This window comes from Macrobrachium rosenbergii, chromosome 46, assembly GCF_040412425.1.
Source record: "Macrobrachium rosenbergii isolate ZJJX-2024 chromosome 46, ASM4041242v1, whole genome shotgun sequence".
Lineage (NCBI taxonomy): Eukaryota > Metazoa > Arthropoda > Malacostraca > Decapoda > Palaemonidae > Macrobrachium > Macrobrachium rosenbergii.
The window spans coordinates 51,022,434-51,049,694 of NC_089786.1; the positions used below are offsets into that span (position 1 = coordinate 51,022,434).

General features: G+C 36.8%; 2 protein-coding genes across 3 annotated transcripts in view; one reads left to right on the forward strand and one right to left on the reverse strand.

Moving 5' to 3' along the window:
• The window catches only part of LOC136830324 (CKLF-like MARVEL transmembrane domain-containing protein 4), a 74,548-nt gene extending 70,019 nt beyond the window's left edge, over positions 1–4,529 (forward strand). For both annotated transcript variants that reach the window (XM_067089754.1, XM_067089753.1), the window contains exon 4: positions 1,817–4,529. In XM_067089754.1, the coding sequence (XP_066945855.1) occupies positions 1,817–1,936 (120 nt within the window). In that variant the 3' untranslated portion in view covers positions 1,937–4,529. The remainder of the gene's footprint in view (positions 1–1,816) is intronic.
• Positions 4,530–11,043: 6,514 nt separating this feature from the next.
• Positions 11,044–27,261, reverse strand: part of LOC136830325 (peroxidase-like) — a 38,889-nt gene continuing 22,671 nt past the window's right edge. Inside the window, exons 3-17 of the mRNA XM_067089755.1 lie at positions 27,135–27,261; positions 26,204–26,337; positions 25,469–25,605; positions 23,295–23,503; positions 22,339–22,512; positions 21,647–21,761; positions 21,070–21,180; positions 20,480–20,634; positions 18,467–18,664; positions 17,361–17,508; positions 15,950–16,106; positions 15,652–15,822; positions 14,477–14,620; positions 12,928–13,088; positions 11,044–11,403 (exon numbers count right to left, since the gene is read on the reverse strand). The exon at positions 27,135–27,261 is cut by the window's right edge and continues 39 nt beyond it. Coding sequence (XP_066945856.1) covers positions 11,319–11,403; positions 12,928–13,088; positions 14,477–14,620; positions 15,652–15,822; positions 15,950–16,106; positions 17,361–17,508; positions 18,467–18,664; positions 20,480–20,634; positions 21,070–21,180; positions 21,647–21,761; positions 22,339–22,512; positions 23,295–23,503; positions 25,469–25,605; positions 26,204–26,337; positions 27,135–27,261 — 2,226 coding nt within the window. The 3' untranslated portion in view covers positions 11,044–11,318. The remainder of the gene's footprint in view (positions 11,404–12,927; positions 13,089–14,476; positions 14,621–15,651; positions 15,823–15,949; positions 16,107–17,360; positions 17,509–18,466; positions 18,665–20,479; positions 20,635–21,069; positions 21,181–21,646; positions 21,762–22,338; positions 22,513–23,294; positions 23,504–25,468; positions 25,606–26,203; positions 26,338–27,134) is intronic.

Genomic DNA, 27,261 nt, shown 5'->3' on the forward strand with positions numbered 1-27,261 from the left:
GAAGAGACAACATAAGCCTTGCCAGATATTCTTCTCCTACCTTTTGTCACATAGTGCAACAACCAAGTCAGGAAATGGAATTAAGGAAGTTGGGAAGTGATCAAAGGAGACTGACACAGGACAAAAGGTAGTCAGCAGTGCAGTCAGGATGCTGCAAAAAATCTGTATTGCTGCACTACATACAATGTGCCAAGCTTACCACATTGTAGGCAGTACCCCCTTATAGAGCTTTCACACCTGAGGGAACATTTTGTGTTGTGTCTTCTGTATGTGAGATTCCATCTACGCATCACATGAAATTCTGAATGTTGCAATGAAATAATTGCCCATAAGACTGGATATTGAAAGACTGATTCCTGAAAGATTTTAAAATTGAGTGTGGCACTATGAGATTGTTCATTGTAGCGCACTGCAACTTACTTTGCAGTGTATTTTGATCATGGCATTCATTGTGGAGCATTGCACATATAGTCAAGGGCTTGTGGTACCATGATCCAGACTTGAGAGAAATATCCTTCAGGAAAGATTGCGGTGGTATGCATTTCAACCTTGTATTGGTTTCTATATGCTTTGAGAAGACTGTACTGTACTCTCCATATGCTTCAGAATAATAGATGACTGAATTTATGTAGTAAGCTGTAGAGATACACAACTACAAGTCATGACATTTTTGAGAGAAGTTCCTCAGAAGATTGTAAATGTACCAGCATAGTCCCTTGACAACTAAGAAGATATAAATAGAAAAATCCAAGGGCCCAGGTTTTAAGCGGCTCATCAGTGCATCAAGAATTTGTGAAAGAGAATTAGCTATGTGATCATGAATATTTTATTGCATGGTCATACAGATATGACAGTGTATGAATTTGAAAATTGAATTGTTAGGGCACAATTGGTTTATAGAATTTTCTGGCTTGAACTGGATACAATTGAAAAAAAAAAACTTAGGTGAATTATTTTTTATAATAATTCATAGGATGATAATTTTTGTTTTTTATTCAATTAATGTTAATTTTTCTCCTCGTTTTCATAAATATTTGTTTAATTTTATGCTTAGCTGTTATGTTTTGACTAGGTTTATATATTATGTACTCACTCACCCAGTTCAACAATTATAATTTGGTCATTGGTTTTAGAGCAGAAGAATGTTATTGTTTTAGTTATTTGGATATACGTAAACTTTTTTGAAAGATTGTGCAATAACCAGTGAGGTGTACAGGATATATTTACAAAATTTTTCATCTGGTTTGAAAAGTGGTTCTTTTTCAGTTACCTGTATAAGTACAGCACTGTATTTGTAAAAAGGAAACATAATTGAATCTGGTAAGATTAATGACTGAAATTAAAGTTTAGAATTTGGATTTACATTAAAAAAAAGATTGTTCTGTGTAGGAGTTTATTCAGAAAACCACAGCTTGCTGTGGGACTTATTCCTAGCATTTTGAAAGATACAATGTACAGCTGTACAATACTGTAAAAAAAACTTAGGCTCTTAAAACAAGTCTCTTAAAACAAGACTACTGACTGTGCATGTTTAAAAAAATATTCAGAAAGGTATCTAAACCTTTCAAACCACAGACTGTAATGTATTTTTGTACCTGTTTAGGATAAAGGACAGAATTTCTGACTGCTCTACTGAATGTGTTACTTTTCTGTATTTTACAGATGTAGGGTTCTGTATGTTATATTTGACAGACCAGGAGTCACCAAAAAGCAGTATACAGTAATATATTCAGCATGACTTCATTAAGTTTGGTTTCAAGGATTTTGATTTCCAATACCTTTCAAAGATTTTCTGAACCTTATCTCATATTTTCAGGTCTTTGGTGTTTTCAACATGCTGGCATATGCCATCGGATCCTTCTATCTGTACCGTGACTGGAAGGACTCTCACCCCCACTCATCCTTCTCTGGATCTGTACTGAAGCGAAATCCTTAAGACCCTCGCAGAGGGCTCCTTGCCTCACGATAGCAAGCCGAGATGTCTCTGTGGTCGATTGACAGAGCAGATTTGGAGAACATAAGGACTCTTCATCTACTGGCAAGCATATTATATATAATCCATCTACTGTAATACTGTTATACTTACAAACTACTGTACTCTACTCCATAAGTCTCAATGTCCTTCACAAATGTCCAATATGAGGATGAATTACAAACTAAGATTGTATAAAAGATAAAAAGATAATGACTCTGTTTCAGTGGAAATTCTTTTTTTTTTTCAATAATGTTACTGAGAAGATTTCTCCTCTAACTCTTCTGTAATAACACTAGCCACTAGCTCAACCATTCTTTAGCCAAAGCAGTCTGAGAGCTCACGTTTCTGTAAGTGCCTTCGTTTTGTCGTCCCTCCACAATTCAGGAAATTTAGATTGCCTCGGGCTAGCCATCAGAGTACAAGCCTACGTCATAAGTATGATAATGATGACGCCTTCAAGATTTTATACCGATGTATTTTTGAGTAAAATGTTCATGCACTAGTCCAGCTGTGTGGGGCCCTTCGGCCGGGCGTAAAAGTATTTAGAGTTCTAGATAGCTTTGGAAGATTCAAATCTTTGTATAAGAAAGACTTATTTTGTAACACAGTGAGGAGGAAAGAATGTCCGGTCCAAAACCTGTATATTACAGGGTCTGGCGACGGCATTGTTTCGTTAGACTAACGATAGTTATAGTCAGACTATTGTATGACCTGTTGATATAGGCTTTAATGTATAGTATGTTTATAGATGAACATTTTATAATATCTTTTTTATGAAATGCTTTAGACAGCACACACACACACACAATCTAGCATAAGATACAGTTTTCACTTGGTAAAGAAGATGCAGATTTGTGACACGTGGAAATCTCGACAGGATTTGATCAGGTCAGGTCTTGTATTGCCAACATCTAATATGATTTTACCCCGATCTTGATCTGTATTCGGCAAGTGACTCCTTGGAGTACTTTGGCATGATGTCTCTCTATGTCATGCAGATTTTTTTAATATCTACGACATCATAAATCTTTGGACCACAACTAGTACATCCATCTGAGTGTCAGATAAAAAAAAAGATCAAAATTCCATGTGGATTTAATAATGGAACGTAAAGATTTGAGGAATTTTCTTGATTGCTTGATCAGAGAATATGAAAATCTGCTCTTATCATCTAAAGTCATGTCTTATCTTAGTTGTTTTTGGACCAGGAACATCACTGCCATACTCTGTGCAGTCTAACTTCTCGTTTTATATATATGATAGATATATCAGTGAACAGCTGTCATGTAACTGTTAAAAGGTATGATTGTTTTCCAGCAATGTTTTCAGAATGTCCTTTTCTGATGCTTCGCTTCAGGTGTCGTGATAGACAGCACGAAATGGAGTACAGTGAACCCTCTGTATTAACGGGGGATGCGTCCCACACACCCCCGCGAATAGGTCAAATCCGCGAATGCTTAAAACCCATCTAAAAACACTTAGAACTGCCCATTTTGATAGCTTAAACCAAGAAAAACCCTGTAAAAATGCTTATACCTGGGCATTTTAATAGCTTTATCACAAAAAGTGCATTTATTCGTGAAAAATATTTGAAAATTCAGTAATTAGTGAATATTTCTCAGTGAAAAATACCGCGAATGGGCGAATTTTCCGCGAATGATGGCTAGATATGTTCCACAGAGAAACCCGCGAATGCGTGAGTCCGCGAACACTGAGAACGCGAATACGGGGGTTTTACTGTACACTGTATCCGTACTCTCCAGCGATTATTTCAGTGCTTTTCCACCTCTGAAATTGTCACGTAATGTAATGTAATGTAATGTTTCTGTTATTTCATACTGTGTAAATGATGATTGTGTAAGCCATGTAATAAAATGTGGGTAAAACCCAAGTGAATAACAAAGAATTGTGATGATAAAGAAAGCTGAAAAAGCACCATTGGTTTTTCTAGTTTATTGGACCATACCTGGAGCTATTTGTAAATGCTACAATAAGATGAAATGCAGTAACCACAGCCATCTTTGCAAGGCATGTTTTGAAGGTGCTTTTCAAAAAATGTGAGCAATATTTCAATATGAGTTGCTTTGAAAATTATGAGAAATTTGTAAGTTACTTGGAATCTCAGATGTATGAATCCAACTGAATTTTGCGTACCTTTAATTTAATGACTCGGAACAAAGTGTACGGTAATAACGCAGTCAGCTTTGAAAACAAGTCTTGCAAAAATCGGTCATACTTCCTCCTGCTAGTTTGTTGAAACCCATTGTGTTTGTCTCCCTTGTAAATATATTCTATGTTGCTAAATCCAAAACAAATGGACCTTTACATTTTCAGATAACCTAAAGCCAAAATGTGTATATTCTCGACGGTGTCTTTGTGAAGTTAGAATGTTTTGCAAAGTAAAGTTTTTTTTCTGCCAAATTCAGTCGAATGTCAAAGGTCGGAAAATGTAATAAGCACGGATAGTTTTGTTGTAATTTGTGCTTGTAAAAATAATCTTACTGAATTACCTGTGTTCAGTGCTTGACGATGGTTAATAAAAGAACATTTTTTATGCCATAAATATTCATTTTCCAATAACAAACACCAGTATGTGTTTAAGGTAACTTTCATATATACGCTGGGTGCTATTGTCACATCCCAAAATAATGCATCTTTAGGAAAGGGTTGACAATGAAACGATTCTTGTTTTCTTGTGAATTTATATGATGATGCGATTCATGAGGTTAGGATTGAGAAGATATATTAACCCAGTTTCTAAAGCGTACCTTTGTGGTTGTATCAGATAAACCATTGCCTTTAATAGCCTTAAACTTTGGTTCAGAATTGGTGACTGTATACATACCTAGTAAAAACTGGAGATGCACCAGGATGGTGTGAGATGTCCCATCTTGGAGGGTAAGACTGTTATATCAGTCACCTGCACTACTCAGCATAGAACTTCAGTCACTGATACCTGGCGTTTTAATGCCTGCTCCTGGTCTGTGTGACTATCTTCTTTCACCTGTTATAATATTATAATGCTTCAGGTTTCTTGTGTGGTTTCCAGCTGTCTTTGTGGAATATCCACTACCTGTGTAGTGAAATGTTTATTGGTGGTTTTCTGTGCAGGAGTCTTGGAGTGTCATAACATAACAAGCACCATTGTCACAGGCTAGAAATTTTGTGACATGAGCTATTTGTTTATCACTTTTCTATATTTGTTATACACAGCTGAGAAAAGCGTTTAATGCAGGTGTTCTCAAGTCCCAATGTAATCTTTGTTAAGCTTTTTCAGTTACCTTGTTAAGGCCATGTTTGCCTTTACATTTGTTTTTCCCATTCTCTTTTGCTTCAGTATATGGCAGTACTTCCAAGAATCCCTTCACATTTCAGTAAGTCATTTCGTTCACAAAAATTGGTGCTTAAGGTTTTAGTGACTCATTTGGTACCTTCTTCATAGAGCTATCACCGATTAATTCCCTTCCAAATATCAGCATGCAAAGTTTGTTACAGTATTTTGGTTTCACTGATCAGAAATAAAAGCCTACACACAAGTTTGTTTACACAGACAGTGAAAGGCCACAGACTTGAATAGGTTAGTATTTTTGAACGGACTGCAAAGACTAAATGTACTGAGGCTAGATAAACTTCTTTACATCTTGATGGCAAGGGAATAGAGCTTAAATGGATAGATATGCCTGCATCTGAGGAGACCCCTTCGTAAGAAGTAAATAAAAATAAGCAAATCACAAGATAGATTCTTGTATTAGTATGCTCTTAATAATATAGGAGAGGGCTTTTGTGCTCTAAGAGCCATTCTTCCAATTTATTTTGTGCACAAATTAGATATTATGTTTGACCTTGCAAGGACACAAACATTTAGAAGCTCGGTCTGTAGGGGAAAAACGATTGATTGAATAGCTACATGGGCATTTGCCTAGCCCATTTCAAAACATCACCAAAATCACAAGATTTATAGACTAAATATTTAGAAGGTCAAGTTCATCTTATAATATCTAAAGGAATTTATCCATTTAAGAGCAGATTTTTAGTAAATAGAAGTCGGATGTCAGGATAGACCTAGAGATGATAGTGTTCTCTCATGCTTTCCGCGGTGCTGTAGTGCAATTCCAAAATTGCAGAAGTAGGTACTACTACTACTAAGCCTTGTCAAACCTTAGCCTAGTTTCATATTCCTTCCAAGTCAGACTATGACATGTTGAGGATAACCAAGATTAGGCAAGTTGCAAGCTTACATGGAATTATTTGGAATGAATCTCGCCTGCTGTTTTTTAAATGCCAAGTGCGATCGGCATTCAAAAACATTAAAATCAACTCTTGGCTAACCGGCTAGGAGTGACGGTCAGTGTTGCCATCTGGTGATATCCTTTACCGTCAAACTCTGCATCAAACACTACTAGCCGTAGAATTTTCCATTATAGTAATTGACTAAGTCTTAATTTGTTCCCGAATTCTACCAGTTTTATCTTATTTTATAAATTAAGAAAAGAAATCCGGATCTAGCAATTAAATGCGGTAAGATGGCAAGGAAAATTAGGACTGTCGTTCAGTAGTCATTTGTTTTCCCAGCAGATGGTGTTGGAATGTAAACAATCGCGTGTTAGTGACGTCACTTAGTGTTCGCCTTGCAGTGTCCGTGAAATGACGTGTGGGTCGTCGCTGTCATTTAGTGATTTCTGGTCCAATATCTCCTGTAGTACGGTATTGTATTTGTTTCAGTTCTTGCAAAGATGAAAGCGTGGTAATCCTACGGTTTAGGGGTCCAAATTCACCGCCTTGAGCTACGTAAAGTCAAGATCAGCACACATTTTTCAAGTATTTATGGAATAATGGAAAACGATTTATGAACAGTTTTGTCTGCTTACAGAAGCAGAGATTGTAACAAAAAAAAAAAAAAAAGGAATAAAAAAAACCTTTTGGGGGGATACGTACCCATAGAATTTTGAGAAAGTCGCAAACCTCTGCTTCTGGAAGCAGATGAACCGCTCATTGGCGGTCCTACAGTTTAGGGATCCAAATTCACGCCATTAGGCGTTAGGCTGCGTAGGAAGTGTCTGTGCAAACCGAATGTTCGCTTTTGCATTTAGATGTTCGCTTAGATTATTGTTTTATAAGCTGCCAATACGTGATACGAAATTGTAACCTACATTTTTTGAAAAGAGCTCTTCGTCAAATTACAACTGGTAAGGTAAGGCCATACCAACCCCCAACCCCCTTCGTAGGTAAATACGGCAGAATTGTAACCAATAAACACCGTTAGGTTACATGGGATTATTTTATATTGGCAACTTATAAAATTTTACTGTAATTTTACTGTATTTCGTACTTACAACAGTTCGATCAGGCTACTAGAAGAGTAATGTGTAATGTATGTTTTTATATGTGTAATTTTTTTTGCACGGATATCTAGATAGGCCTATGTATGCATTTGTATAGTCTGTATTTATGCAGATATAAGCTATTGTGTGGTGTCACTGTTTTGTCTGCTCGGTCTACATCCCCCCTCCCCCCTTTTTTGTTTTAGGTTATGTTTTATAAAGTATACAGTTTAAAAATAAACATAGGCCACAATACAATAGGGCAAGCTGTCCCATGTTTACAATACCTTAGGCTAGGGTACCATAGGCCCAAATACCATTGGTTAGGCTACCTTATCCAAGATAAATACTGGTCTAATGGCTTCATGGCCAACCTGTAGGTTGTAGGGGTGGTCATAGCAACCTGTTTCAGATATTACATTCTATGCCTATGTCACCATTTAGTGTATTTAGTGGTATTGATAATGGTTAGATATTGATCGTGAGAGGCAAAGTCCTTTTCTCAACTCGGTTGTAAAGTGGGTAAAACTTTACTTTAGTTGCGCAGTATGATTCCTGCCAGTCGCCGACCGGAACAGATTACTGCCTTTTTGGGGGGTTCATCCCCTCCCAGCCAGGTCAAGACACGTCACCCTAAGTTAGGTTAGGTAGGTAAGATCTGGATAGGTCAGGACCTGGCGTTATAGGAAAGGTTATGTCTATGTATGAGGAACCTGTCCCGGTTAACGACTGGCGAGAATCAGGATGCGCAGCTAAAGTAAAGTTTTAGCGTAAAGTGTTCAAGGCTTTCACCTAAATGCCTCGAATTAGGCTATTAGATTCTACATCCTTTTTGCACTTCAGTTCCTTGTAGAATTTCCCTAATGCTCTCAAGTTCTGCTTCAGCAGTGTGCTAGCTCACATTCTTTGTTGTAAAATTTATGCATGTAACTATGTCTGATGTTTTGAAGTCCCAGTTCAGGTAGGCTGTGTGGGTCCTCAATAGGCCATGAGCGGACTTTCAGATATGTAGGACACATACTTCCACTTCCCAGTACAGCTTCAGTCGAAGTAAAGTATTCTCCTGTGAGTCAAGGTTTTAGCAGTATGGAGTCTTCTGCTAGATAACAAGAGTTTTTGCTCTCTTGCTTGGACGTCTGGTTCGTTCTCACCTAGGGTTTTGTGCTGACCTTGAGGGTGAAGAATTGTTTTGTCTAACCTCTGGAGGGGTTTTTTGTTCTATGGTGACTAACTATGCTTTTCTAACCCATTCAGTTGCTTATCTGGGAATGAAGATCAGCCCTCACTTGTTGGGGGTTTTCCAACAGAGAGGTAGATAGCCAGTTTTCTACCAGTTTTGAGTTCTGTAAGGGATTGACCTGTAGACCTCAAGAGCCTTTATTCTGTGCCTTAAGATGTCATGGAGGCAGACTGGGGGACCATTCTGAGAAACATTCGATGTTGTGGAGTTTGAAGATATACTCCCTATAGCTCTTGGCAGTTTAGTATTGATTCTTACTGTACATAAGACGACAAGGAGACACATTTCAAGAGAGTTGTTCAGACTAGCAAAGAACTTCTTCTCCCTTTGGACAAAGTCTTGCAGCATCTTTTCATTACCTCGTTTTGTCCTAGGAAAAACCTTTGTTATTAAGACCAACTCAACAGAATAAGGCAAGGTCTCCAGTCTGTTAGTCTCCCCTTCCTCAGGTTTGCCAGAAGTTGTGGAACCTTTGGGGAGACCCAAACACCCTTCTGTTCACGACTGCCCAAAACACTACTCTACCAGTTTACTGCCCTTCATACCAGGATCCTCAAGCATGGGCAGTGTTGAAGCCAGTTGTTGCCTTCCTTCAAGAATGGTCTATCCTAGACCCTTTTGCTTTTTCTGTTTGCAATTTGAGGAAATACTCAAGTTGTGAGCTTTGCGGATCACAATTTTCATAGCTCATTCGTGGCCCCTTAGTGTTGGTTCCCCTAACTTTCTCTCCTGACGGTTGATGTTCCTCGTTTTTCAAACAGTCTTTCGAGAAGATTCCTTCAAACCTCCACATGCTTCATCTACCCACGTGGAGATTGTCAATTGTCGGTTATGAGCTAAGGGCTTTTCCAGAATGGCCAAGGAAGCAGTCCTAAAATCTACAAGACCCTCCACTGTTAGACTTGTGTATCAATAACAGTGGTTAGCTTTTTTATCTTGGTGCTTGTCCAGAGTGGTTTCCAGCACCTGTTCCACTAGAGATCCTGTTTGAAGGTCTACCAGTATCTGTTTTGTCACTGATTCAGGATACAACTTTACATTGCTTTCAGTTCTACCTTATGCTGACTGGAATTTTCAATCTTTTGAGCTGGAAATTTCATCTTCCTATTATGATTTACGATGAAATTTAGACTTGGTCCTTCAGATTTTACCTTAACCTCATCAGTTGAACCTTTTGATAAGGCATCACTCGAGAACTTGAAGGACTTTTCTTTTAGCTCTTGCTGCGGCGGAGTGTATTGTGAGTTTCAAGCCCTCTCTTGCAAGTGGGCTTTGGTCTAGGGCAACCTTTCTTTAGTTGCTTGGAGAAAAGATATATGTAGTAGTGAAACCCTTCCCAGTGTTGTGACAGTGCCCAATTTAACTGCTTTGATAGGCATCGAAGTAGTGGCTATCTTTATGTCCAGTTGGACCTATTAACAGTTTTTATTAATGAACTTCAAGCCTTTTCTTGTCATTGGGCTTTGTTCTAGTGGCAACTACTCTCCATTCTTTCTGAGCTTACAGAAAAGGTGTAGATATATTCACGCAGTCATATTTCCTTGTAAAATTGACATAGAAATTCGTTACTTAGTGACTGTTGGTATCAATTTTCTTTTGGGCGCAAGTAAAATAGTAAACTCATATAACAGCCAATCACAGCTGTCAATGATGACATCATTGCAGTTGTATAGGATAAAGCGTGCATGTCTGAATTATAGGGGATAATTAAGAATAACAGTTGAAAGCAGGTATGTAATGATGTAAGATGACTTTGAAATGATATTGGAGTGTTCTGGGATATTTTTGTTTGAACTGTTAACTTGGGCGATGAACCTTCAAAATAGGCAGTTACAAGCAATTTGGGGGTGTGTATACCTGAAGATGACTTTGGGTGTTGTGGGATGATGGTTTGGGGTATATTTTTGTTTGAAATATTAAATTGTTTTAGTATGATAATTTAAGGTATATTTTTGTTTGGACTATTAAATTAGTGAACTGTCAAAATGGGTAGTTAAAAGCATTTTAATTTAAGGGTACAGGGTATTGGGCAGTAGTAGGCCAGTTATAAGCATTTTTAGCGGGGATTTAGCATTTCCTCGGTGGATTCTGGCACCTATCACCACATAAAAGTGGGGAGCACTGTATGTGTGTGCATATATATATATATATATATATATATATATATATATATATATATATATATATATATATATATATATACAGGGTATTGGGCAGTTGTAGGCCAGTTATAAGCATTTTTAGCGGGATTTTGCATTTCCGCGGTGGATTCTGGCACCTATCACCACATAAAAGTGGGGAGCACTGTATGTGTGTGCATATATATATATATATATATATATATATGTGTGTGTGTGTGTGTGTGTGTATGTATGTATGTATGTATATACATATATGTATTATGTGTGTGTATATATGTACTTATGTTAAAGGACATTTCCAATCTTAAAAATCCTATATTTTATAAAAACCTGGTGTCACAAACAAAGGAATGAAAGTGAAGATACTTTTTTTAAATAATTTAATTTTTATTGTACCTCCTTTTACCTCAAGACAACAATTGTAAATAAGTTATATAAAAGCACAATAATTATAAATATCCAATATTTGTTACCATTTCTTTTTCTTCGTCATAAATTTTTTTTAATTTACGCTTTCTACTTCCACTTTCTATATTCCCTTTCATCTTTTATTCTTTCCAAAACATTAATTCATTATTTTTCCCATTCTTCTTTATCTCTCCTGTTATCTGATTCATTTTCTTCGTCCTTTTTATTTTTCATTAACTCCAGACTGGCTCGTTTCTCCAGGGGTCCAAACTCATCTGAGGAATGAGGTTTCCTACTCGGCAGAGGGCGCGTTTGTTCCTGTGGAGTAAATAATAATAATAATAATAATAATTTAGGAAAAACCCGTAGCTATCCATATATATTAGCATATAGCCTAGTATACTTTACGTGTTGCACATTCAATCTCTCTCTCTCATATATATATATATATATATATATATATATATATATATATATATATATATATATATATATATATATATATATATGTATATATATATATATATATATGTATATATATATATATATATATATATATATATATATATATATATATATATATATATATATATATATATATATATATATATATATATATATATATATATATATATATATATATATATATATATATATAATATATATATATATATATATATAATATATATATATATATATATAATATATATATATATATATATATATATATATATATATATATATATATATATATATATATATATATATATATATATATATATATATATATATATATAATATATATATAATATATATATATATATATATATATATATATATATATATATATATATATATATATATATATATATATATATATATATATATATATATATATATATATATATATATATATATATATATATATATACATATAGAAAGGAGAGAGAGAGAGAGAGCAATTTTAACAGAAGCATTATTACATTCCTAGTTTTTGTAGAAAGAGTAAAATCGAGAAACATCACAACTACTGATATACTTATTGGGGTGAAGGGGAAAAAATAAGTCATTCCAATAAGGTACATTACTAAATTCCCACTTGCTGAACGACAACAGAGTACGGGACATTAGTTTAAGAAACATTACCAAACGTGCCAAGTCCAGCCTGTGAGAAAACATATGAAACAATGCAAAACAGCAACGAGAAACATGACAGCATTCCTTGGAACAAACTCAAAAACAGAACAGGAGAACGAGAAACGTGACTCAAAGAGTTGTGAACTTCGAGAAGCGCCATTAATACTACCTTAACTTCTTTGAAACAGTGCAAAATTGCAGCGAGAAACATGACAACATTCCTTGGGGCAAACCCAAAAACCGAACAGGAAAAAATAGAAAGGTGACTCAGAGAATCGTGAACTTCGAGAACCGCTACTACAAGTACTTTGAACCAATTCAAAACTGCAGAAGAAACAAACTCAAAAAAGTTCAGAAAAGGAGAAACATGACTCGGAGAATAGGGAAATTCGAGAACCCCTTTTACAATTAATACTGCTTTGAAATAGTGCAAAACTACCGTGAGAAACGTGACAACATTAATTGGAACAAATTCAAAAACAGAACAGGAGAAAAAGAAACATGACTCAGAGAATCGTGGGCTTCGAGAAGCACCATTACTACTAGGGCTACTCCTCTGAAGCAATGCAAAACAGCAACGAGAAACATGACAACATTCCTTGGAACAAACTCAAAAACACAACAGGAGAAAGAAACACGGCCCACAAAATCGAGAACTTCGAGAACCCCTACGAAAACTACTTCTACTACTACTGTACTACTTACGCCAAGTGTGCCTGAACGAAGGCCAGGGGCTGCATCATGTCGAGCTCGTCCGAATTGTCGCACATGACCCTGGCCAGACTCGTCTTCCTGATCTCGTCCAACTGAGCTTCGTTGAAGGATGACTGAAGTCCTCCGTTTTCGTAGAAGAATCTGTCGCCCAGCTGTGAATGAACACGGTAATGAGGATGCAAATCGATCGATAAGTCATTGGCTGTAATAATTTAAGATTATTCAAAACTTTAAGCCACTCAGTGCCCAAGAAAGTGAAAAGAGGGAGTTAGAGTGGTTGGACAGCAAGATGGAAGAAAGGAAGGGGAACGGTAGTAAAGTGAAAGGCTATAAAATAGGTGCAGCCAAGGGCTGAAGGGATGCTTCAGGCAGCCTTTAGGAATACCGTAGGGGGTTAGTGCCGTCAGTGCACCTCATGCGGTGCACTGTAGGCATTACTTAAGGTTCTTTACAGTGTCCTTTCGGCGCATAGCTGCAACCCCTTTCGTTCCTTTTACTGTACCTCCTTCCATATTCTCTTTCTTCCATCTTACTCTCCACCCTCTCCTAACAATTGATTCATAGTGCAACTGCTTTGAGGTTTTCCTCCTGTTACACCTTTCAAACCTTTTACTGTCAATTTCAGTTTCAGCGCTGGATGGCCTCATAGGTCCCAGTGCTTGGCCTTTGAGCTAAATTCTATATTCAGTTCAATTCAATACACTACACTCCGTGAGATACACTGATGGCACTAACCCATGTATTCATTTTATAGTAAGATATCTCTTGATAAACTTGAAATTCATCTCCCTGTGTTTATTTTTGATGGTCCTCTTACCAACTCGAAATTGTCCTGTCTATTTGGGAATCTTGGTTATTTCTGAATAGGTATGTCATTAGTTATGACTTGTGTAACTGAACTCATAAAAGGATACTAATAGGTTTTAAAAGGAAATATTTCATCGTCAATAGGTCATTCCCCCAATGCAATAGTCATTGCCACATTCACCTTCTAAATGCTGAATCAGAGTTGAACCCCTAAATTCAGCAACACAAGGCACTTCACATACATATACAGAAGGCTCATCAGCGTGTCAACACACCTACCCCACAGTGCGTCATTTAATCACTTATCCCTATCATGCACTCACTCTATCGCTAAATAAATCCTTTGCCTTGATCTCTAAATCTCTCTTCCACCTAAGAGATCACAAATTAGGAAGAAATGAAAAAATTAGCTATGTTTAACCATGCGTCGATCGGTTTCTAACACTAGCAATTGGTCTCTACCAATAGCATCATGATTTTAATACAAATTCAAATCCTTTTTCCATCTACATTATAATTTCCTCCTCAAAATGCATTCTCATGCCTTCAACTTCTCACTCCAGTCAAAACATGTCATTGACAAAAAAATTACCCATTCTTTGATATCCTCTCTGGAACAGAAACCCTCTCCAGCCTTCCAGCAATTAATTGATTCCCCGGACAGCTTTTCTTGCGTCGAAACCCTTCGAAAAGTTAATATTTTCTTGTAAGTTCCTTACGAGAAATCACTTACCCTGAGACGCGCGAACTGGTCGCCAACGATGCAAAGGAAAGTGTAACCAAGCAGGGACCCGGATGAGGGCGTCTCCGCTATTCCACCAATGAAGAGGTCGATGTCGTTGACGTCATCGTACAGCACGCGGAGTTGCTCAATCACCTGGGGGTCAGAGCAGAGTCATTATGATTGTGCTCATTAATAAAAAAAAAAAAAAAATAACGTAAATTTATGATGGAAAAGAATGAGAAATTTAGGGCAAGGGCAAAGTGCTGGGACTTATGAAGTCATTCAGCGCTGAAAGGTCAATTGAGAGTAAAGAGGTTTGGAAGGTGTAACAGGAGGAAAACCTCTCGGCTGCACTAAGGAACAACTGTTAGGAAAGGGTGGAATAAGTAAGATGGAAGAAGGAGAATATGAACGGAGGTACAGCAAAAGGAATGACAGGGGTTGAAACTAGGGCTCGAAGGGACTCTGCAATGTCTGCAGTGCACCACGTGAGGTGTACTGACAGCACTAACCCCCTACGAGATACATGAATTTATACAATGCAGAAAACTGTACATAAAATGAAGAAGAGTGATGAGTAGACTCTCTATATATTTTATCCTATCTGGCCAAATGATTTTTTTTTATTTAACCTTCCTGAGAGATTTTAAAGCTTTCAAAGGAAAGGGTGTCTAATGTTTTAGACGAATAGAGAAGTTAAAAGGCCATAATGACTATTTCCATATAATTAATAGTTTTCAATTAATTCTTGGAAATTTTGACACCGCATTCCATGGCCTCAAAGAAATCATTCTCGCTAGAAATATATTTTGAAATATGTCAAGGGGAGAAAATGTCTTACTGTTTATTTACACTATATATATATATATATATATATATATATATATATATATATATATATATATATATAGTGTGTATATATATATTGTATACATACACACACACATATATATATATATAGATATAGATATATATATATATATATATATATATATATATATATATATATATATATATATATATATATATATATATATATATATATAAACCAATGAGAATCTTCATGTTGTCAAATTCACCAAAAATTATGCAGCAATAGAGAGAGAGAGAGAGAGAGAATTTGTCAACCATCTTTAAAGACGCCATTTTCAACCAGAGGACCTGCCATCTCGACTGAACCTTACCTGGGGCACCATCACATCTCGGAGGTCGTCGAAGCTCTTGGCCAGGGGGAGCGCACATATCTGGCGCCACTTGTTATAGTTGGGGATGCCGTGGTCACGCGCCCTCTGGATGTTCAAAGCCACGAGATCCATGCCGAAGGGCCGTCGCCCCCCGAAGAGGTGCTGAGTCAGCTGAAAAGAGATTTTAGTTAAGAAACACAGAACTCAGTTCAATGAATCTAGCCGTTTTACAACACAAAAGAAGAAGAAGCCCACTTCAAAAAATGTTGAGAAGTCGAGCGTCGAATTTGTGGCCTACCTCATTTGTGAAGTGATGGTCGAATTTCTCACTGGCCTGGATCGACAGACCACGGAGAAGCGAGTCCAGACCTCCTGGCCTGTACAAGAAGAAGGGCGAGAACTGATTCTCACTCAGTCTCAGATTCTGCTCGACGGTCCCGAATTTACCGTATCCTCTGGAAGGAGAAAGGGAAGAATAAGTGGTGTGAGTTTCTGGATCTTTAAAAGATCTGGAGTTCATTTAATTAGACAATAATTGTTCATCAGAATGAAGGCTTTGACTGTTTCTTAGCCAGAAACTTCTATGGTGTGAGTTTCTGGAGCAATAAAAGATCAGAAAGTCAATTAATTGGTCATGATTGTTGTTTAGAAATGAAGACTGTAACAGTTTTTTATCAAAAAAAAAATCCAAAAATCTGTTTACTGTTTACTTTGTTTGTTTACCATTCTGGGGTGTAAGTTCCTAGCTGTTTATCAAAAGCCTGGTCTTTTATTTGAATTGGTCCTTAGTTGTTTTCCAAAATGAAGACTTTGACTGCTTTATATCCAAAAACTCTCCAAAAAAACTTTAATATTTACTTTGATGATTATTTATCAGTCTGATTGTAAGTCCCTTGTATATCAAAAGCCTGGTCTATCATCTGGCTTTCAAAATATGCAATTAATTATTGACAAGTGAATTCATTCGTCCTCTAATAAACTGTCTTTCAATAAAACCTCCCATTAAACTGTTTACTTTGATTGTTAATCAGTCTGGATCGTAGTCCCTTGTTTATCAAAAGCCTAGTCTCTGATCTGTTTTTCAAATTATGCTACTAATTATTTGAAAGTCAATTAATCTATCTTTTATTGTTTAACATTTACAGCCAAATGCTTCCAATATGCTGTTTACTGTTTACTTTGACTCTTTACCAGTCTGGATTATAAGTGCCTAGCTGTTCATCAAATGATCTCTTAACTGTTTTTCAAACTATGCCACTGATTATTTTCCTGTTTAGTGGCAAAAACTTATTCTTTGGCAGTTGATCAGTCTGTAACAAACATTCTTGATCAATTATCAGTCTAGATCCATAACTGTACTTCAGTCTGGATCTTGGATTATGAACTGTTTTACAATCCTGGACTTGGAACCTTGTCAGTCTGAAACTGGGATTCTTAACTGTTTATTGACCTAAAACCAGAACCCTGATCTGTTTATCAACTTGTGTCCTTGATCATTAACTGCTTATTGATGCTTTATTTGACCAAATATCCTTTAATTAACTGGTTATCAGTCTGAGACCTGTATCTTAGACTTTCTCCATATTTTTAATTATGTGGAAATTCTCTTTGAAGCTCAAGAGCTTTTAGGCTTTCACACAAAAGTACGAGTCATTTTGAATAAAAGAAAAAAAGACTGATTGGTCAGGTTCCTGCCCTTCCCCACTTACTCCATGTTCCCGGCGATGAGGGTATGTCCGTATCTGAAGGCAGCGGCGGCGAAGGCGTTTGTGACGGTGGGGTCAATGTCCTCCCTGTATCCGGGGGCATAACCTTCCTTCCTGGGCACGAGACCGAAGGTCTCCATGAAATTACGTCCTAGAAAAGGTAAGATGTTTTACTTGAAGAAGAGGCGGACGGGACTGGCAACCCAATGCCCTTGTGTATCACAAACCCACAAAATATAGAAAAAAGGTGGTAGATAAAAGAGGGGGGGGACCTGACCCTAAAGGGAATGATGAGACCAGCTTCTTAAAGGATGGAAGGTTTTGTAAATTAGGGAGACACTGAGGTAGGAAGGGAATTCCAAAGACTGACAACAGAGGGAGAGTTTTCTAAAAACGCTTGTTAAGATAGCTTAGCACAGAGAGTTTATTGACATACAATTTTACGAATGAAAAAGTAAAAGGATCAGCACACAAATTACTGTGAAGGAATCATTTAGACAGAAAAAGTACAAAACTAATAGAGAAGAGTTTTAACATTTTACTATTTAATGAAAAACTCAATTATACACTGTAAACTTTTGCCAATTTTATCCCAAGTTGTTATATGAACTGAAGCTGATTTTGCAAAGTCAGTCAATCCCCCCCCCACAATTGTAACAACTCTAACAAATAAAGAACAAGGAAAAATAGGTAAAAAAAAAAAACTTGTGAATGGTACATGGAGAAATTCTGCCGATTTTATCCCTAGTTCTTAACGTTAAAAAAATTCTCAATCTCCATATGAATTTGAACTCTCAATTTGTAAATTCAATCATTCCTTTCCCACAGAAAATAAAATGTAAAAACTCTTAACAAAACAAGAACGGGGGAAAATTAAGTAAAAAAAAAAGGGGAAAAAAAAAATCAAATGTAACTATACCAAAAAAAAGGAAGAATACGTAAAACAAAAAAATGGAAATAATAGAATCAAATGTAACTATTCCAAAAACAAGAACATGGAAAAATAAGTAAAAAAAAAAAGAGAGAAATAAACAAATCAAATGTAACACCCGAAACAAATACGGAACAAGGAAAAATAAACAAAAACAAAAAAAAAAAAAAAATCTTACCGAGAACGATAGGCAGGTACTCCTTGTAGGTAATGTGCTGCATCTGGGCGGCAACGATTCTGCGCGCTTCCTGGTAGAGGATCTCGTCCGTCCAACCCGGATTTAGGTCCGAAAGAGCCCGGGCCAGCTTGTTGTGCTGCCGGACCCAGATGGTGTGCATGACTGCCAATTCGGGCTGTTCGTTGACCCTGGAGTCGCCTGGGGGGGCAGAGATGAGAGTGTTATTCGACCCTGGATTAGATCTGGGAAGTTACACAACCCTGAAATGGCCTGGGGGAGGGATTAGAAGGATTTTTTAACGTTGAAATCCCCATGGGATACGATGGGCTGATTTTGAAATTGCCCCAGGGGGGAGATGTGAGGTTAATTGACCCTGGATTAAATCTGGGAAGTTACACAACCATGAAATAAGTTGGAGGTTAGATTAGAAATATTTTAACAATGGAATCCCCTGGGCTACGATAGACTGATTCTGAAATCGGCCTGGGGCGAGATGTGAGGTTAACTGACCCTGGAAAAGGGTCACGAGAGGTCACGTGGCTTTGCAATCGACTTGGAGGCGAGAGAGAATTCGGTATTTGACCCTGAGGAAGATAGAGAGTTGCGTCTGCATTGATTGCATAGTTAAATTTTTTGTGGTTATTCGAGGTTCAAGAGAAGACATGACTAAGCGTAATAGCCTTCAGGCAGTGCACCAGAAGATCGTAAATGAATTTCCATGGACTCTCTCTCTCTCTCTCTCTCTCTCTCTCTCTCTCTCTCTCTCTCTCTCTCTCTCTCTCTCTCTCTCTCTCTCTCTCTCTTTGCATGCTAGGACAGGGCTAGTTTTATTTTAAGATCGAATTCTGTATGAAGTTTTTAGATGCTAAATTATTTCAGTTACAGGTAATTTTACTTAAATTTCTTTCACTGACCAAGTAATGTAGCATTATCTAGAGACTGTAAGATTACATACACACTAATATATATATATATATATATATATATATATATATATATATATATATATATATATATATATATATATATATATATATATATATATATATATATATATATATATATATAGATAGATAGATAGAAAGAAAGAAAAACAGATAGACATATTAAGAATCCTAAAAAGAAATAAAATAAAGTTCTCATTTCCACATTACGCTTCGAACCCGGGGGAGTTCGTGAGCAGAAACGCATTCTGCTTTAACCTACGACCTAACAGCATCATAACGTATTTCCTGTCCATCTGTCTTATAAATCCATCTCTTATAATCGAAATACGACCATAAAAGCGTCATATTGCCTTTGAAATTCTCCCCTTTAAACAAGTCTTAGTTCCTGATTCAGAACTCTCACCCAGACGTTAAGAAAATGTCAAGCGATTCTTTCCTGACTGACAAGCAAATCTTTCTTCATTGACAAGCAAACCTTGCTTGGCTGACAAGAAAATCTTTATTGACAAGCAAACCTTTCTTGACTGACAAGAAAATCTTTAGTCTATACTGACATGTAAATCTGTCTTGACTGACGAGAAAATCTTTAATCCTACTTGACAAGCAAACCTTTCTTACCTGATGAGAAAATCTTTTAATCTTCATTGATGAGAAAATCTTTATTGATAAGTAAACCTTTCTTGGCTGACACGCAAATCCTTATTACTGACAAGAAAATCTTTAATCTTTATTGACAAGCAAACCTTTTTTGACTTGCAAGCAAAGCTTTCTTCACTGACAAGCAAATCTTTTTTGACTGACAAGCAAATCTTTCTTGACTGACAAGCAAATCTTTCTTGATTGACAAGCAACTCTTTCTTCACTGACAAGCACATCTTTCTTCACTGACAAGCAAATCTTTCTTGACTGACAAGCAAATCTTTCTTCACTGACAAGCAAATCTTTTTTGACTGACAAGCAAATCTTTCTTCACTGACAAGCAAATCTGTCTGGACTGACAAGACAATCTTTAATCCTAATTGACAAGAAATCTTGCATTTTTCTTGACTGACAAAAAAATCCTCACCTGCTTTAAAGCAGGCGAAGTTGCCTGAGGAGTCCCGGCACTCGTTGGGGTTGCTGGGCAGGAGGGGATGCCCATTGTGCATATTCACCTTCAGCTGCCCTCCGCTGAAGGTGCGTAGGGCTTTCGCTTCCTCCGAGCGTGAGCCGTAGACGTTGCTAATAATAATAATAATAATAGTAGTAGTAGAAGTCGTAGTATAATAATAAAATACTACTACTAATAATAGCAATAATAGCATCAGTAGTAGTAATAGCAATATCATCATCATAATAATAATAATAGTAGTAGATGATAATAATAATATAAGTGTCATAATGATGATAATAATTTAATATCAATGGTTAACTATCATAATAATAATAATAAAAATATAAGTGTCATAATGATGATGATGATAGTACAATATCAATGGTTAACTACTCATAATAATAATAAAAATATGTGTCATAATGATGATAATTTAATATCAATGGTTAACTATCATAATAATAATAATAAAAATGTGTCATAATCTGATAATTTAATATCAATGGTAATTTAATATCAATGGTTAACTAATAATAATAACAACAACAGTTTTCCCAACTTACCTGGCATCAATGAAAGAGGTAATTTGGTTCATCTGCTCCCGAGGGCCAAAGTTGCAGTCGGGTCTAGGGGCGGGCATGGACCGCACGAATTCCATACATCTCTGGCCGAATCTGATCGAGAGATGGGCAGGATTATTTAGGAGGTCTCTCTCTCTCTCTCTCTCTCTCTCTCTCTCTCTCTCTCTCTCTCTCTCTCTCTCTCTCTCTCTTTTATTTATTTGGTTGTGGGTAATTTTTTTTTAATATTTTAGCCAGAGTGGTTTGATGTTAAAGTTTTTTTTTTGTAGAGGGTCGGATTTTAATCTGTCAGCAATGATAAATATGAGAGATTGTGGTATATATATATCTGTATATATATGTACATATATATATGTATGTATATATATGTATATATACACATACATAGTATGTATATTTATGTGTATTTGTGTATATGCATACACATATTCGTGTGTGCCACGCGTGCACCTAACCCACAGTGTAACACACCTAAAACATCACAAAGATGATGATTTCAAACCAACACAAAACTCCTACATATTCAAAGTCATCTTTAATACAAAAAAAAAAAACTTACTGTCCATAGAAATCATCGGCTTCGGGAATCTCTATGGGGAGGCAGTCGGGGTGGAGTTCATTGGGCTCTCTGCGCTGCCCTCTCTTGCAACAGGTGATGTCTGACAAGTCCTTGCCTGGAGAAAGGGTTAATTAAGACATTGGGCAATGGTGGATGTATGTATGTATGTGTGTATGTATATGTATATATATATATATATATATATATATATATATATATATATATATATATATATATATATATATATATATATATATATATATCACAGGTATGGTTACAGGCTTGCATATACATGTGCATATGGTTCTACCTGCAGTAATTGCACACACATGCATAACTGTGAGTCTGTACGTGTCTACGTGCTTACTTACACATGTATAAACATGCATTTATCAAGTGGCAAACTCGATCTATAAGAATGCATGGAAGATATGACAATTAGATATTTAATCAATATGGTTGCGATAACCATTCTTTACGCTAGAATATAAAACCATCCAGTTGACCTATAGGAAAAATTCTATATAACTGACCAATTTCAAAGCTACCATTTCAAAAAATTGGTCAAAATGCTACATCAGTTAAGGAGGAATACACTGACTGAATAATCGAATCATTCAACTAGCACAGCACAGTTCTGAAGACAATAACAAGTAGTGGTCAGTATTCCCCCATCATCTACCGTCTCTTACCCTTCGTAATGGGGGTGTGGGTGACGTCATGATCGAGGAACTGTCCCCACTGCATGATGAGGATCGTCAGGTTCTCGTAGACGTCGTGTTGATGGAGGACGACCTTCGAGGATATCATGCGAGCCGAAGGCAGAGGCCTTCCCGTGACGGACTTCTGTCGGTGAGCGTTCACTCCTGAAGAAGAAGAAAGAAATGTAAACATAGAGGCTTGTGATTTTGGGGGAGCTTTCCTCTTGCTTGAGATTACAAGAAGGAGAAATGTAAACAAAAGGGACTCTGAGTTTAGGGGCGCAACCTCTTGTCTGAAAAAGGAAAGAAGAAGAAATATAAACAAAGATGCCTATGAGTTTGGGGCCGCAACCTCATGCCTGAAAATCCAAGCAGAAGAAATGTAAACAAACACGAGTTTTCTGTTCCACTTTAGGAAGGAACTGTTTACTCTCAGTTTGTTCAATATCTCTCTCTCTGTCCATCTCAAAAGTTATTTCTCTCTCTCTCTCTCTCTCTCTCTCTCTCTCTCTCTCTCTCTGACTTAAACACACACACACACACATACGCATGCAAACATGCACATTGCCACAAGAAACAGCAGTTCAAATTATGATCTTAACCACGCAAACAATTCACAATGAAGTAACAAATAAACTCTTTGGTGTTGGGTTCAAGGACAACAATTAAATAAAGCGAGAAATACTGAAACATTAAGACTATGTAATCAGCAGGTGTTCAAGAGTTTTAACATGTAATAATAATAATAATAAGATCCACGGTTGCCTGCTTGCAACGTGTTGAAAATATCTGAATTAAAAATGGTCAGGCAAGTTTCATCTATTATTTATTCATCTATTCATTTATTATTATTATTATTATTATTATTATTATTATTATTATTATTATTATTATCATCATCATCATCATCATCATCCACAAAAACTAAATCACACGCTTCAACTGACCGTCTTCGTAATCCGGAGCCAAGATTCGCTGGAAAGCCGTCCCGGCCTTGCCCCAATTTTTATTGGCCCTGTTGTTGCAACTCCCGTCGATGGCACGGTACTTGGTATCGGGGCACAGGGGTTCCTTGGGGCACGTGTTGGCAATGATGGTGTTCTGGAGGCCGAACTTGGGCAGGCCGAAACCGCTCTGCTCTTTGGTGAGGCCGTGTCTGGAAAGAATGAAAGGGTATATAATATTGAGTGGAATAATTCTTGATGATTGTTTTTATCTTTAGGGCGACGCTTAAATCGCTTACGTTGTCGTAGATTTAAGTTTTTCTTTCCTGAATTTCTTGGTTTATTTGTACACTAATCCCCCGTTTTCTTAATCTGCGAAAATTAAAGGGAATCATAGCAATGGATAATTCTGATGTTTGTCTTTTAACTCGAGGCTGGAACTTCGATCGTTTAACAATTTACGATACTTGTTTTTTTTATATATTTCTTTGTTTATTTTTGCATTAATCCGTTCCAATTCTTTTTCGTAATTTCTTGTGTACATTTTTGTAATGCCTTCACTACTCTTTCATTCCTTATTTATTTCTGCATTGTCTATTTTCTAATCTTAATAACCTGTCTAACTGTTGGTATATACCATTGTATTTCCTTATACTTAAATATTAATGAAACTAGCACTTTCTAACCGTTCTTTTCTAATAACAATATTAATATTTCTCTTACTCTATTCCATTCTTTTCTTCAAACAATTAAGAAAAATGTTGTGAAATGTGAATCAAGATTCAAATATCATGTTGACAACATAATGAAGCTTCCCTTTCAAATAGAAAGTCTACCAAACGATCCATCTAAATATTCGTGATTATCACTCTCCTGAACTGGCATTGCAAAACCATTGGTCATCAGAGCAGGATTATTTCTTGATAGCCTGAAGCCTAGTACAGTTGACTGACGTAGATTTATCATTAACAATACAACTACAACAGCTAAGGGTCACTTCCGGCCGAGAAGCCTTGGGTCGCTTCGAGTTTCATATCTCCAGGAATCTTGGATATTTATTTCCTATATAGGTATCTATAACCGCTGATTTTGTGACGCCCGTCTACAGAGAGCAATTAATCACTCAATCAACTTCTTTTTCTTGCAGTTTATAACACTGACAAAATATTCTGTGCAATTACCTGCAACGAATATTATAAAGCTGATTACAACAATAGTTTCATAACAAAAGCACAATGCAGAAAGTCGGTTCTAAGCTAGAACATGACTTAAGAGGTTCGTCCTCAAACCAGGTCGTCTTCTCCCAAAAAGAGGGTCGTCTTAGACCCGAGGTCGTCGTTCTCCAATTAGGAGGTCTTCCTCCAATTAGAGAGTCGTCTTCTAACCAGGAGATTGTCCTCAAATCTTACAGTCACCTTAATACTCGAGGGTCGTCTTCTCACCAGAAGGCCATCCTCCAACTGGAAAAGAAGACCTTGAGGTCGTCCTCCGATACGAATATCAAACTCTAACCAAGAGGTTGGCCTCTACTAATGCCATCCCCAACAAAGAAATCCAACAGGAAAGTCGTTTTTAGAGAAAGAGGTGACCCTCCACCTAGAGGGGTCTTTCAATCAAGATGGTGTCTCCCAACCAAGAGGTAGGCCTCAAGCCTTAGACGAAGGTGGAGTAGGTCATGCTCCAACCAAGAAATACTCCTCAACTAAGAGGTAGTCCTCCAACCAGAAAATAACCTAAAAAAAAAAGAAGGGGCGAGGGAGATCGTTGTCTAACCGAGAGGTAAATCTTAAACAAAGGTGGAATAGGCTGTCCTCCAAACAAGAAATCCTCGTTAACCAAGAGGTAGTCCTCCATCCACAAATTAGATCTCAAGCTAGGGCGGAGACGGCAGCAGGAGGTCGTCCTCCAACCGGGAGGTAAACCTCAAACAAAGGGTGAGTTGGTCGTCCTCCAACTAAGATATCCCTCTCAACCAGGAGGTAGTCATTCAACCAGAAAGTAGTTCTTAAGGCGGGGGGTGAGGGGCAGGAGAGAGGTCGTCCTCCAAACTGGAATTAAACCTTAACCAAAAAAGAAGTAGGCAGTCCTCCAACTAAGAGACCCTTCTCAAAAGGGAGGTCGTCCTCCAACTAGACACTTGCCTCCAAGTAAAACCTGAACCCACTTCTGGTACTTACTCCTCCACGAGGTTGATGGAAGCCATGACATTCTTGGATGCGTCCTTTGCCTTGTTCACGATTTCGGGCGTCGTCTGGAAGAGTTGGGCGTGGAAAAAGACGGGCGTTCCCTTCTGGGCTACGATGTTGTTTTTCAGCTGGAAAAAAAGCAACAAAGTAATGTTTTTAAATAAATTACTTGAACACTGATATATTTTCAAATTGCTGGAAATAATTGATAATGTACGTATATATACATATGTATGTATATCGATTATACAAGTATATAAATACACACATGAATAATTAATATATTATATACACACACACACACACACACACACATATATATATATATATATATATATATATATATATATATATATATATATATATATATATATATATATATATATAGGGACAAACTCATACACGTGTAAGTATATATATATATATATATATATATATATATATATATATATATATATATATATATATACATACATACATATATTTATATATATTACACATACATACATATATGTGAATATATATAAACATATAAACACACACATATACAGTTCCTCCTTATTTCTCCTAACACTTTAACTGTCACTGACATAGTCTTTTCTCCCATTCTCCCAACGAATCCAAACCATCTAGGCTCTTTTCCCACAGCATCTTCAATATCTTCCCACTCCTCCCAGCATCGCCAACAGTTCGTCTTTTAACAAAACGGACAAAAAAGAATCTCACCAGCTGGTCCTCGAAGATCTCCTTCTGCTTAAGTTCGTCCAGGCCCATGGAGCATGCTTGGTTCAGCTGAGGCAACTGAAGGTCCGGAACTTGGACGCTAATTTCGGGTTGTTTGCTGATCAGCCCACCGATGTCTGTGACGTCACGAGGGAGGAAGCTAGGAATTAGTACACATTTCTTCACTTTGTTAACGTATTATCTATCCAAGACATTTGCTGAACTTAAATATGTCTTGGTAAATATTTTTGGGTCATATAATTCATTTTGTAACGAATGTTCGCGTTTCTCATGAGATAATTAGGTTTTACGACTGTTTTTGGGAGATAAGTATGCCTTGGTAAAATGGGTTTGTGTGAGATAAGTGATTCTGAATGTTCGTGTGCCGATTTCTGATTTTGAGTTTTATTGCGTGAGATAACTACGTTTTGTGTGAGACTTTCGTAACCGGGTTTATAATTGTTTTTATATGAGATAATTAGGTTTTACGATTACGTTCTGTGAGATAAGTATGCCTTGCTAAAATGTTTTTTTGTGAGATAATTACCTCACAAGCACAGTCGTAAAACCCGTAAAACCTAATTATCTCATAATAAACAAACTTATCTCACAAACAGTCCCAAAACCTAATGATCTCATAAAAAAACAAACTTATCTCACAAACAGTCGCAAAACCTAATGATCTCATAAAAAAACAAATCTCACAAACAGTCGCAAAATCTAATAATCTCATACAAAACTATGACCCCGATACAAAAATCACTCACGAAACTTAATTATCTCACGCAATAAAACTCAGTATCAGAAGACACACGCAAAATGTCGTTAGAAATAGTCACCTCACACGCAACCTTCGTAAAAAAAAACACACACACACAAAAAAAACTAAATTATCTCATCCGCAACCACCTGAATTATCTCAAAAACCACTCACCCGACGTGGGCTGCACTTGTTTCGAAGGCAAGCAGCAGACGCCATCTTGATCGCTGTTGATCGTGCAGGGCGATCGAGACAATTCGGCGATCTCTGCGTAGAAGGTTGCACACTCAATCAGCAACTT